This window comes from Meriones unguiculatus, chromosome 1, assembly GCF_030254825.1.
Source record: "Meriones unguiculatus strain TT.TT164.6M chromosome 1, Bangor_MerUng_6.1, whole genome shotgun sequence".
In the NCBI taxonomy this organism is placed as follows: Eukaryota; Metazoa; Chordata; class Mammalia; order Rodentia; family Muridae; genus Meriones; species Meriones unguiculatus.
The window spans coordinates 37,545,727-37,558,952 of NC_083349.1; the positions used below are offsets into that span (position 1 = coordinate 37,545,727).

Genomic DNA, 13,226 nt, shown 5'->3' on the forward strand with positions numbered 1-13,226 from the left:
CCATTTCTCAATTACTGATCAATGGGGGAGGGCCCAGCCCATGGTGGGTGATGCCATCCCTGGGTTGGTCATCCTGGATTATATAAGGAAGCAGAGCAGAGCACCGAGCTCCTGTGAGGAGAGTTGTAGGCTTCCTGAGGTTCAGAGGGCTCTCTTTGCAGGTCCCTGGCCTGAGTGGAAGCCCATCCACAGGAGCCTGGGGAACAATGGTATTTTAGTTAAGATGATGGCAGCTTTTACTCCGAGGAAGAGGAAATGCCATTCTCTGAATGCTGATAATGGTGATAGCCTATTAACAGATATTTCATGGAGCAAATTAAATTTAAGAATTACTGAGAATCTTTCCATCACCTAATAAAAAGCTTACTTGTCAAAGTAGTGATAAAAAGGAAGAAAAGTCTTGCTCCCACCATTTCACTTCAATGCCATTTCACTTCAAGTCCACTCCAAACAACTGAAAATAGTAGATTATCATTTGAACCACAGCTCACTATTTAAATCTGTGTCTACTGTATCATTCTACAATAAAGATAAGCACCACCTCAATCCACTCTAGAGGAAATTGGTAAGAGTATAGATCTTATTTGTCTAGCAACTAAAAATGGAAATGAACCTTTTCCCAGTGTGACAGAAAAAAAAATCATAGAAAACAGCTTCATACCAAGAAAAACAAAAAACTACAGAAGAGTTTAACTGCTAAATATCAACCAATTATCAAGCATTATAAGCACATCAAGTCTATGTCAAGAACCCCAAAAATGCTAAGCCAAATCAAGTGAGCTATAAGCCAGTTGTGGATAAAGGGAACAGCTGTTTCCCAAAAATTCCTCCAGTCATAATTCAGAAAACAAAACAAGTTACACTCCAGGGTGGAGCAGTATTTTTTGTTAGAAAAAGAAACTCTTTAAAAAAAAAAACTCACCACTGGAAGATAAACTGTTACCAATACTCTTGCAGAAAAATGAACCAGAGGTGACTTAAGCTGCTGCTCCTGAGGCAAAGCATGTGCCAAAGGGCCTTGCTAGTGGAAGAGAAATCGAATGTTGAGCTACTGGATACAAGAAGCAAAAATGAAGAGAAACTAAGAATGCCTTAGGTTTCTTCAAAGGAATGTAAACTTGATAATCATAATTTTTCCTTCGGGGAATTCACTGGGTGAGAGCAACAGAATTTCTCCTGCGTCTGTCTATCCCGTCTCCAGTGTTTCTTCAGTAAATGCAAAAGGGTCTCTACCTGAAGAACAGCCTTCCATGGGATCCAATGCATGTATTAACTTACTGAAACATACAACTGTACAGAGAAATTTTAATCCAAGAGCTACAGAGAGAGGAGGAAAAGACCAGCTCCTCATTAATGCAGGTCAGAAACATTTTGGGGACAACTATGTGTAAGTCTTGAGGCATGACCTATGCTGCTTCCAACCCTCAAGACGAAATGTGTCATCTCTAGCATCACCACAGATTTCTGGAGGGAATCAAACTGTGGGCTGGAAAAGAGAACAGGTAGTAGCAGAGTTTGGGGATGAGAAAATCGTGTTGGTCCTGCCACAGGATTCAAGGTACGCCATTAAAAATTGAGAAGCTGTCCAAGAACTTGTGGATCTGGAAATGGGCTTCGAGCAGGTTGTTTCATGTGTGCAAACAAAGCCAAAATTTTCCCTTTTGTTGACGAAAAGAGGATAGTTGGGTGTATAATTGCGGAACCCATCAAACAGACCTTTCATGTCCTGTTGGAACCAAGAGCCACTAAAGAATGTTCTAGAGCTTGGCCGTATTCAGATGTAACAGAACCTGCAGTCTTTGGGATGAGTAGAATCTGGGTGTACAGACTAAAGTGAAGAAAGTGCATTACAAGGCGGCTGGTTGGCACTGTCAGGAATTACTTCATGTTCAGCTGTTTTCTCGGCCCTAATGTAATTGCATTTTGTGACCCAACACCAGATGGCAAATTATTTGCAACCAAGTACTGCAACACCCCTAATTTCCTTGCATATAATTTTCATAGCTTAAGCCAATTGCAGGCATAAAACTAGTTATGTGTGGAGAAGTTCAGCTAGATAAAAACCAATATCAGAAAGACTTGTACACATGAACATTACCACTTTTGTTTCTAATGTATTTGAGATACATTTTTTTTTGAAAATTATTCAGGATTCAAAGAAAAAAAAAGATCTTTGGATACACTCTGAATTCTTAATTCTGAAAAACTTCACAGCAAAGTGGCATCTGCAGAACCTGGGCCACTCTATAAGGAACACATGAACACATATTTAGACTATGATTGTCTTATCCTCCACCAGCAGAACCAAATCTAAACATGGGCAGTGAGACGATTCCTCAATTCTTCTGTATTGTTCTCACTTTACAAGCATACTCTAGCAGCTAAGTTTGAAAATATTTAAGAAATATTTTGAATTTCTGATTTGTGCTAAGACAACAGGAATTATCTCATCATTTACGTAAAGTAATTCTATAACTTAGTATTTTAATTTTAGTAATTTAATTAGTTAGAAATTAATCACATTTACAAAATTTAACTAAGACTGTATATGGTACTGCTTTTTTTTTTAATTGTATGAAAACGCTTATAAAAATGCTGGTAGGTAAGAATGCTGGTAAGCAATTGAAGTGATGAACCAAATAGTGGATCTAAGAACATAAAGACCTTATGGAATACTCTATACACCTAAGTGCACTCAGATTTTCTAGTATAATTTGTATACTCACTTGTAAAGCAAAAAAAAAAAAAAAAAAAGAAAGAAAGAAAGAAATTCAGGTTGTTTTAATTCTTAGAGGTCTGGCATGAGACAGAAGCTTTTGTTTCTAGGTTGTTTATTGACTGTGAAACTGATTCATCTTTAGTCTAATTTGCCTATAGAAGTATTAAATTTATCTGTAATTACACAAACATTTTAATGCTTTTCTGTGCAAAAATCTCTTTAAATATTTTATTATAAATTTCATTAACATTAAAAAAAAAAAGCTGCAGAGCAAGACATGTGAAGAAAGCCAGCAAGCCACACCCCTGCACTCCAACCCCACGGCCTCTGCATCAGTTCCTGCTTCTAGGATCCTACCCTGTGTTAGTCCCTGTCCTCACTTCCTTAAATGATGAACAGTGTTATAAAAGCATACGCCAAATAAGCCCTTTCTTTCTCAACATGCTTTTTGGTCATGGTGTTTATCACACTAAGACAGTGTCACTTATTATTTTATAGATTTTTTTTGAGATTTTTTTTCCTTGTTTTTGATCCAACTCTAAACTCTGAGATGTGGATAAAAGATATATAATTATAAAAACTGGGAGGAGAGTTAGCCCACTTTATCCTAGGGCCAGGCTTCTCATTGATGTTATAGTGCTTCATGGATCAGCACACACATCAGCAGCACAGACCACACACAAGAAGCCTGTGACAAGAATGTGTAGGAAAAAAATTGTATGTGCCAAAAAGTATTCTGTTTTGTTTCAAGTGCATTGGCCTGAGAAACAATAGCAATGAACCTTGACACTGCCTCAAGAAGACGATTTGTGCACTCCAGAAAAAGAGCCTGGCATGCATATCCGTCAGCCACATTGAAACAGAGCGGGTGATGCAAAAGTAGCCATGCATATTTGTCACACCTCCTTCACACTCCACACTGGATGCCATACTGTCCGACAGACAACTAAGACATCACAAGATAGTATCTTCAACGCTGACAGTTCAGGAAGCCATTGGTCCATGGCCCTCTAGAGACAGCAATTTTTAAAAGTCATTCCTGTTGTTTTGTTGAAATGAAAAAAATTAAAGCCTCTTTTCTGGATCTGACCAGTCTCTTTGGTAGTCCAGGGCGAATGCTACAAGTCATAGACACTGGCAGCATGCAAACTTTCATCTCACATCTGGAGTCCACAGTCTCTGATTGGCTTGTCAGGTTACCTGTGTGGCAGGCCCTGTCTTCTTGCTTTGCTCCTTCTGTCCTTCATTTCAGTACCTGCCTGCCGTTGGTTACCTGTCAAGAACCATTTCAAGAGGGCCACTGCCTATGCTTTCAAACAGCCAGTCATCACCGTGTAGTGTTCCCAGGAAGCTGTACGGACCTTCATTACCCAACCATCACATCTGCATAACATTGCCTCAGAATCACCTCTCAAAATAGCTCCCTCAGTTTTATCTGCAAGTTCAGGGTCCCATTGGATTCTAACTTAACTCATTGCCATGTGAGTTCAGCAGCTTAAAAAGAGGTAAAGGGGAGGAGATTAGACTCCCACAATGCACTCTGTGAGCTCACACCTATTGACCTAAATACTCTGCTGTAGGCCAAGCCTCCCAGAGTATTGCCTTGGGGACCAAGCCTTTGTTAAACACAGTGGCCCTTGGGAGGCATTTAAAATTCAGTCTTTTCCCAACTCCCCACTCATTCTTGCTGGTGAGGAAGCAATCAAAACTGTCAGAGTATCAGATTTCCAAAGACCTAAATCATTGGTTTCAGAATAGTTGATTAGACCCCTCACCACAACTTTGTGCATAAGTTCAGAGTACTCTGGAATGTAACCCAATAGAAATGAATGGGAACACAAGCCACAAATACAAGGGATAGCCTGCAGTAAATTTATTAGCAATCACATTATCAAAATAAAAAAAGATGAAATTAATTTCACTGTGTGTTTGAATTAACCAAATGTATCGAAAATACTGTCTCTTCATAATGAAACTAGCTTAACATCTTACTAAATTGGTCTGTAAAATTAGGTGTGCTGTGGTCTTTAAAATGTAGTAGAGAATGTGAAATTGGTTTTCACAGCATATCTAAATTTCCAGCCATGTTCCAAATACCTAATGGTCACAGGTGACTGAGGGAGAACAACTTTCAGAAGTCATGTTATATAACCTCCTTGTCATATGGAAAATTCAGATCCAGAGACAACACATAATTTCCTAAGGTCACACAATTAAACTGGGGCAGAGACCAGCCTAGATTCTGAGACACTGATGTTCAGTTGTAGTGAGAGTTTTGGTTTCTTTAAAAATGTAGCTCATACATGACCAATTTGGCTAGCCTGGGTAGTAGCCAGGCTAGCATATAGGGTTAAAATAGATCTTATTTGTCCATTTATAGAGCCTACAACTTATTAATAAAGGTAATAGGCCTCTGTGTCATTTATCTAGGAATTAGAAGAGGTGATTACAAAGGTCTAACAAATTATACTTTATCATTTATTTCATTGCCTGAGTCTACAGAGATGAAACAGGAGGTATCTCTACTGTGACACAGTCCAATGGAGGGATACTTCTGGTGGCTCTGAGCTGTTGTGCCAGCAGAGATGAACATCTCTCATAGATTCAGCCAGTACCGTGTTCCATTGAGATCAGTTGTGAGTCCCAAGGCTCCTTTTGCAGTAGGCTCATTTCTACCTTCTGATGGTCTATCCCATTCAGTAGCCATTTATACAGATTGAATTCCACTGCCAATATACTTTCTAAGTCTAGGGTCAGTGACCCGAGCACCTTGTTCTTTAGCTAGGTCTTTTCAATTATTCTCCACAATACTTGACAAAATGAAACTAGAGAAAATGTATCTTACTCTTATGTGGTTTGATCAGCTTTAACACATAAATGATTTCTGAAAACTTGTATTGAATCCATTTCCATGATTGACTTCTATTATCAAATTTAAGCAAGATTCATATGGAAAAGGAACACTGATCCCCAGAAGAAAGGAATATGGCTCTTGGGATTTTATACTCCTGGACTTTACCCTGTTGACTGTGATTAATGGGGCAGGCCCGGCTCATGGTGGGTGGTGCCAACTAGGGCTGGTGGTCCTGAATGTCATAAGAAAGCAGACTGAGGAAGCCTCAAGTAACAAGTGAATAAGCAGCACCCCTCCATGGCCTCTGCATCGGCTCCTGCTTCTGGTTCTCTGCCTTGACTTTCTTTAATGATGAACTGAGTTGTATAAAGAGAAGTGAAAGAAACCATTTCCTCCCCAGGTTGATTTCAGTCATGGTGTTTCATCACATCAATGAAACCCTAACTAAGAGAGAGAGAGAGATTAAACAGTCTAGTTAAATTCATGCGATATGTGGCACCCTTGCCTTTTGTGGTATTTAACATGAGCATTCCTATATCGGCAAATATGGAATAGACTAATATATCACTTAAACATTGGGCCAGAGCGATGGTTCAGCTGATGAAGGTGCCCTCTGCTAAATCCAACAACCTGAGTTCCACCCCTGGGACCGCATGATGGGAAGAGAGCACCAACTTCTGGTAGTTGTCCTCTGACCTCCATACCTAACCTGCGGTGTGCACATGCCCTCACACAAACAAAATGTGGCCTGGTTAGCAAAGATGGATAACACTTGATTTCAAGCAGTGCTTGAGAGTTGGTTGTATAACTTTGATGCCACCACTTCACCTAAACATAAAACTCGTTAAAATTTAGAGTGTTCCTAAAAGGACTACTTTCTGTAGCCGCAAATAAAACAGCATTGTGAGAAAACCTCATTGACCTCAAAATAAGCACTATAAAATAGCAAACATTTTAAGTAACAAGACTTAAACAGCCTTGAGATGTGAATATATTGACTTTCACGGGCACACTGAGTGCTTCTGCACAGAACTGTTCTAAAAGGGTGCAAACTCAAAAATAGCACGTGGTACTAAAATCTAAACCTACAACACTGAAATAGTAAAACTGAGTAAGCTATACTGTTACAGAGTACTTTATACATATATAGTCGTTAGCATATTCTGAAATCCTTTCTTTTTTTTTTTTCAATGCAGTTTATTCAGGAACCTTGAACAATCATCTGACCCTGGGGAAAGCCAGCCCACAGCTTAAATAGCCTCTGGGTAGCCAACCCAGGCGTGCCACGTGGGCAATGCAGATAGGTCCACATACATGGAAGCAAGCCAGATCCTCAGCCTTAGCCAAATGTGGAATTGTTCGTGACAGAGAGCACTCACCATCGGGAAGGTGGAAGGTGGAAACCAGCTCCATCTTTAAGGCACAGCATTCCGCAGCTCTCTACAGTTCCCCCTTTTTGTTTTAGACGCATCAGGCAAGAGTAGAGGTCTGATCTCTGATATTAGAAATAAATTGGGACTTTGTACAGATGTTCATTTAGGTGTCATCCACCCAAAGAGCATCAGACCCGTCTGATACCTTTTTCTCAGAGGCGGGACCTGGGGTATCAACCCGCATGCAATCAGACATGCTCTTCTCTGGGTCCAAAGCGGCTGACCCTGAGTGCAGTGCTTAGCCTCGCATCCTGAGCGTAACATTTTAGCTTTTTATGGTATCCAACCATGCTTGGGGAGAATGTCCTCCTTCAATGGCTGTAAAGGCCTGAATGCTCATGGCTGCATCACACTGTTGTGAGACTCTAATCTTGCATATATACCACAGGCAAACCAAGGAGACCAACACCAGAAGGCCTGCTAATGCTCCCATGACTGCCCATTCCTTCAGATGATTCATGGCTGCAGCAATCCATGATGATAATCCTGTGGCTAGTCCTGCGTCCACTCTGGTAGAATTTACCATGACAATGGCCACTCTCAGCTGCTCCATCGTAGTATCGAATTCTCCAGTCCAATTACCTAAAATATAGCTCGACAATTGTTTAGACAGATTTGCAGCACAGGAAAAATTCTCATGTTATATGCTAGTGACTCAAAGTCCAGCATATTTTCATTGACAGCCAAGTTGAGCGATTTGCCATAGGGTATCAATTTGCTCCTGCACGAGGTCAATCCTCTGATTGAACACCATCAAGCTTCCTTTTAGTTGAGCATTAATTCCTTTATGTACAACTAAGGAATGAGCTACATTGGCTAAATGATTATTCAGGGTCTGAGCAGTCTGCCCAGTATGACTCATGGCTAATGTCCCGGTGGTAGCTCCAACAGCCGCCAATGAGATGGTAGTAACAATGGTGGCTGTAGTTCCAAGATCCCTTTACTGTCTGAAGAGAGTCATACTCCAACCAAGGACTATTCATGGTGATAACCCAGAACCCCTGCACAGATGTAGCCCAGGGCAGTTCAGAGTCCAATTGGGTTACATAGTAATGTGAAGAGGGACTGCCTCTGTCATAATCTGATTGGCCTGCTCTTTGATCACCTCCCTCTGGGGGGGAGCAGCCTTACCAGACCATAGTAGAGGACAATGCAGCCACTTTTGATGTGAACTGACAGACTAAGATCAGAAAGGAGAGGAGAACCTCCCCTATTAGTGGACTTGGGGAGTGGCATGCAAGCAGAGGGAGGAGGGAGGGTGAAACTGGGAGGGGAGGAGGGAGGGGCTTATGGGGGGGTGCAGAATGAATAAAGTGTAATTGATGAAAAATTTGAAAAAAAAGGGAAAAAAATAATTTAAGAACCTTAAATGACTTTCAAAAGTGGAGGAAAACATGGAGTTAGTCAATTGGCATGGAACACGTCTCGCCCCCGGGGGAAATGGTCTCCTGAACCTACTCAGACCTCGGACACCACCACTGCTAGTTCTAGAACTGACGCAGGATGTTTCAATGAGGGGGTTAAGGCTTCTCATAATATTTCCTATAAGCCCACACCTGTTTGTCTATATCCCCCATTTTTATTCATTATTAGCCAGATAGAGCCAAGTAATTGTGGTAATGATACTTGCTTTTTTGCCCAATGCTGGAATGCTAGTAAATTTAGGTATGCCCTGGTTACTCGCATGCCTCACTGGGTGCCTGTGCCCGTTGATGCCCCTGAAATCCTTTCTATGGCTTTGGATATGTTAAGAGAAGAAGCAAAATGAAACTAAGTAGGATCTGAGCTTTTTCGAAAGTTATGGTAACCGTCAAAGTCTTCCAAAGACTTACCTACAGACATTCATGGAGAGCTAAGAACACTCGCCAAAACCTTTCTTAATCCTCTCATGTTTGAATCCTGCTGAATTACTCTTTTGGTATATTTCTGGCCCTAGGTCTTGTGGGGATCTATTAGAATAAGAAAACAGTTCAACTGAAATTTCTGTTAATGTAAATCCCTGGATATAGCTTAAATTATATGCCCCTGGAAGCAAAAGAAATTATTCAGAGTGTGTCGAAGTACAGTTTAGTCCTTCAAGCATGGTAAACCTCTCCAGTTAATTAAAGTTATTTTGAGTATATTTATCACAGATTTTTTTTATTGCTCTCAGAAAGAAGAAAATTTACAGTTTGTGTTTCCTTGCCTTAGACAGAGACAGAATATAGAAATAACCTCTTGCTGTCAGATCATAGTAGTGAAAAGCTGTTCAAAACCGCTTTGGCTCCAGCACTCACTGCTCCAGACCCTTGTCTGTGGAGCCAATCATTCAGACATACTTTCGGTAGCTCCCTGGAGACTGAAAGATTACAGTTTCTAAAAATGCTTAGCTTAAACAGGAGCGTGCACGTAAGTGCTTTAAAAAACTCGAAGTTGGTTTTTAATACGTAGAAAGACTGAAACTTGGCAAGTGAAGTAGGAGTGTTTGTAAGATCAAAATACTTTCTAAAAGTATGCTTGACTTTAGGAGAACAACACTGTTAGAAATATGCTGTTTTCTCTTTCATCCTTGAGCAGTAGATCTAGAGCAAGGGCGGCATTCGCTTCTGAATTTGGTGACACAATAAACCAATGCTCTGTATTGCCACACAGTGCAAGAACAACCCTGGTAGAAATCACCACTGTCTTTATTTATTCATCTGCATTACAGTCTAATGATAACAAAAGCCTGGCAGCAGTTAATCCATTTCTCATATCACAGAACATTTTCCATGCATCTAATACAAGTTTTTGTTTCATAATGCAACTGCTATAAGTCAAATTGATTCAATTTAATTAAGAAACATTTATGCAGTCCCCAACTGTGCATAGCACTGTATGAGAGATATAAAAGAGTGAGAAGACATGATCCATGCTCCTACAAAGCTACCGTCTAGACAGGAAAGATTATCCATGCATGTAAGAAACAATCAATAACAACCATGAAAAATCACAGAAAATCTACAGATGCTATGCTGAGGATACAGATATAACATGTTAAGAAATCCCATTAGGAGAGTGACATGGCTGGGAATATACACCAATATGAACATGGTAATTGTAGGAAGTGAGTCAAGAATTGGCAAGAGAACAGTATGACCATTCTATGGCCAAGAGAAGATTAAAGAGAATTCAAAGGGCAACAAAACTAAGCAAGATAACTGCAGGGAAGGAAGGTTGGCTTAGCTCTGGAAAGGGATGCTGTGAGTTAGAAGATTCTACTGAGGTCACATCACAAGACAAGGAGGGCACTGAGTGCTACCATTCAGTGAACTCAAACTTTAGATAAACATAACGCTAAACACACGGCTATAAATTAAGGCTTTAACTAAAGGTTTTCCTAATGTCAACAACAACAAAGTAAAGAACAAACACAGACAGCAACAATCTAAGTTCAGGCAAAATGATCATTGGAAGCTAAATGGGGAGATTCTGACTAGACATCAGTCAGTTATGCTGCCTTCTTTTGTTAAACTTATAAAGGTCTAGTTTGTCTGAGAGGCAATACCTCCCTGTGGTGATAAGCTATCGGTAAGTCAGTACTGCAAGGAATAAATGTCAAATTACATGTGACATTTCTCCCAAAAAGCCTCTTTCTTTTCATACTGAGTCCTGCAAATACAAAGGTGTTGATATATGTAAGAGTTGGGCTCATGGGTAGAAAGACAAAAAAGTAAGGAAGGGAGAATATTATATTTTAAAAGTGAGCCAATTCTTTTTACGTTCATATTATATAAATATGACATTTATACAAGTAAGAAAGAAGTCAACCTACCAACCTGATTGAATTAATAAGAAAAACATTACACACAAACAGAGGCAATGAATGATCTCAATGAATACTTCCTGCAGATACTTCCAAAGTTAGAAAGGCAAAAGATGCTATAATATCTCTACTCCTGATTTAAGAAAATAAACCAGTGTGTTAAACAAAAAGTCCATATGAGGGAATGTTGAGCTTTGAAACCATATACTACCAATTATACCCAGTAATTTGTATTACTACAACACACATTTAAACTACCTTTGTTTGAGAACATGTCTGGAAAGTAAGAGAGAAAGCATCAGAACCTAGAGAAATACAGAATCCAGTGAGAATCTTCTTGTTTAAGGAGGGCTGAAGACCCCTTGATAGATGATCCTAACGGTGACCTTGATGACCCATCAGTGGTAGAACATGGAGCAGCAGTTCCCCAGTGCTGGTCATGGTCCTTCCTGTGCTCATTTCATTCAAAGATAGAAGTGAAGAGTTCTTCTCGGAAACCCCAGGATATCTGATACAGTTACTGGCCACCAGCAGCAGCTATGTTTAAAACAAGAACAAGAGAGATGAAGAAAAGACAAATGAAAAGTTAGCTTTCAGTGCACATAATGGTTCTAAAAAAGATTCAAAATCTATTATCTTCCCAATTTGTTCCACTTTGCAATATTATTTGTAATTTTATAGTCAAAATATCTCTGTCATTTTACAAAGTCTTCACAAGTTTTAGAGGAAAGAGAAATAAAAGTCATGCTTATTTAGTACATAATTACTTCTTATGCAATAAATATAGAAACCTATCTTTTTAGATAAAAGAGGTTTTTTATCATTAGATACTCAGTAAATATTTTCTCAGTAACTATAAACATTATGGGAACCAGATAATTATTATGTTATACATTATACCACTATTTTAGGCAATAAAGAAAATAGTAAATCTTAGCTAGAATTTGTGTCATTGGACTCAAGGCTTTCCACACATAATTTCAAACACTAAATGGTAACATTAAATTCCATAGAAGAGATCCCTAATCTCTTGCTAAAACTAGGCAATGCTTATCAATCTCCTAAGGCAGACTGAGTCCCAGTAGGTAACTACTCTCCAATTGTGATTATATGGATTAAGTAGAATCATTATAGAGAAAAGTAAACTCACGCCCTCTTGGCAAAGAAAACAATATTTTCCTAAACTGTGAAATGCACTGGATTGAACAAACAGAACCTTTAGGAAGGAGTATGAATACCTGCCATGAAGGAGAGATCAGAAATACCAGTATTTGGGGGACAGAAAAGGCAGCAGGTAAACAAGAAACTTGTCGGCTTGACCAAAGAGAAATCCTAAACCAGTGGAGGAAAAACAAATGAGAAGCAACAGGATTTACATGGGAGGGGGGAGGGGAACAACAAAAAAATCCAAAGAATGAAGAACCAGAATAAGGGTAAGGTTGCAGCTGTCTAAGAGTCAGAAGAAGGTTGAGAAGGAATGTGGTTGCTACATGGCAGCAATCGCAGGACATTAGACGCTGAGGCCAGGGGATCATGACTTCAAGACTCAAGAACAGTCTGGAGAAACAGAGTAAGTCTGAACCCAGTCTGAGCTACATAATGAGATCTTATCTTAGAAAACAAACAAAACAAAACAAAAAGCAATCAGAGCCTTGGATCGATTTCTCTCCTTAGCACCAGTGGGTAACTTCCTGTACTGGCAGGAGATTTATGAACTTTTTATTTTTCCTGGAAAAGGTATTAAAAAAAATGTTCAGTGTCTAGAAAACAGGAAGTACCATAGGGAAGGCAAGAAGCTTACATGAATGATGGATAAACTGAGACCCATTTCCTCATCCCCGCCATTTTGTTAGGCAAACCTGTTCTCCAGAGTGAAGTTTGGTGGTGACTTTTCTAATGCGCCTGGGAAGAAAACCTTAAAGATACTGACATGGATGTTGGTGAAGGTCTTCCCACACCCCATACATATACTCAGAATATACAACCTTGCTTTGTATCTTGGATGCCAAGAGCCACAGGCAAGCTGAGGAAAGTTTGTAATGGTAACAAATGTGGAAGAAAGGCAAAGCAGCTCAGAGAAAAGAGACTATGAAAAGAAAAGAAATTCAAAAAGAGGAATTAATATCTTCACAAAGAAAAGACAAGACACTCTTGCCTTCAGGAAGAATGGGGTGCCATTTAGACACTAAGATGGCTTGGCAAAAGTCAAATTATGATGGCTGAAGAGAAAGCAACAAATGAAAATTTGAAAATTCAATCTAAGGGAAACAGTAATTGTTAAAGCAAAACCACAGAGTATAATTTTATTTATAAAATAAGAATTTAAAGAATTGGTCCAAGATGGCAAATATTAGGGATCCCACAAGTAGAAAAATGAGTGGAAAAAGTCACTAACAATTAATTCCAGAAAATTCCATGCAGCTAAAGAGCCTGAGC

At 39.5% G+C, this 13,226-nt stretch overlaps 1 protein-coding gene and 1 pseudogene across 1 annotated transcript in view; one reads left to right on the forward strand and one right to left on the reverse strand.

Annotated features, from left to right (window-relative positions):
• The first annotated feature begins 223 nt into the window (after nt 1-223).
• On the forward strand, nt 224-2,418 carry LOC110565701 (N-acetyltransferase ESCO2-like; annotated as a pseudogene).
• A 7,235-nt stretch (nt 2,419-9,653) lies between these two features.
• The window catches only part of Tmc1 (transmembrane channel like 1), a 118,804-nt gene continuing 115,231 nt past the window's right edge, over nt 9,654-13,226 (reverse strand). The window contains exon 20 of the mRNA XM_060391752.1: nt 9,654-11,327. Coding sequence (XP_060247735.1) covers nt 11,308-11,327 — 20 coding nt within the window. The 3' untranslated portion in view covers nt 9,654-11,307. The remainder of the gene's footprint in view (nt 11,328-13,226) is intronic.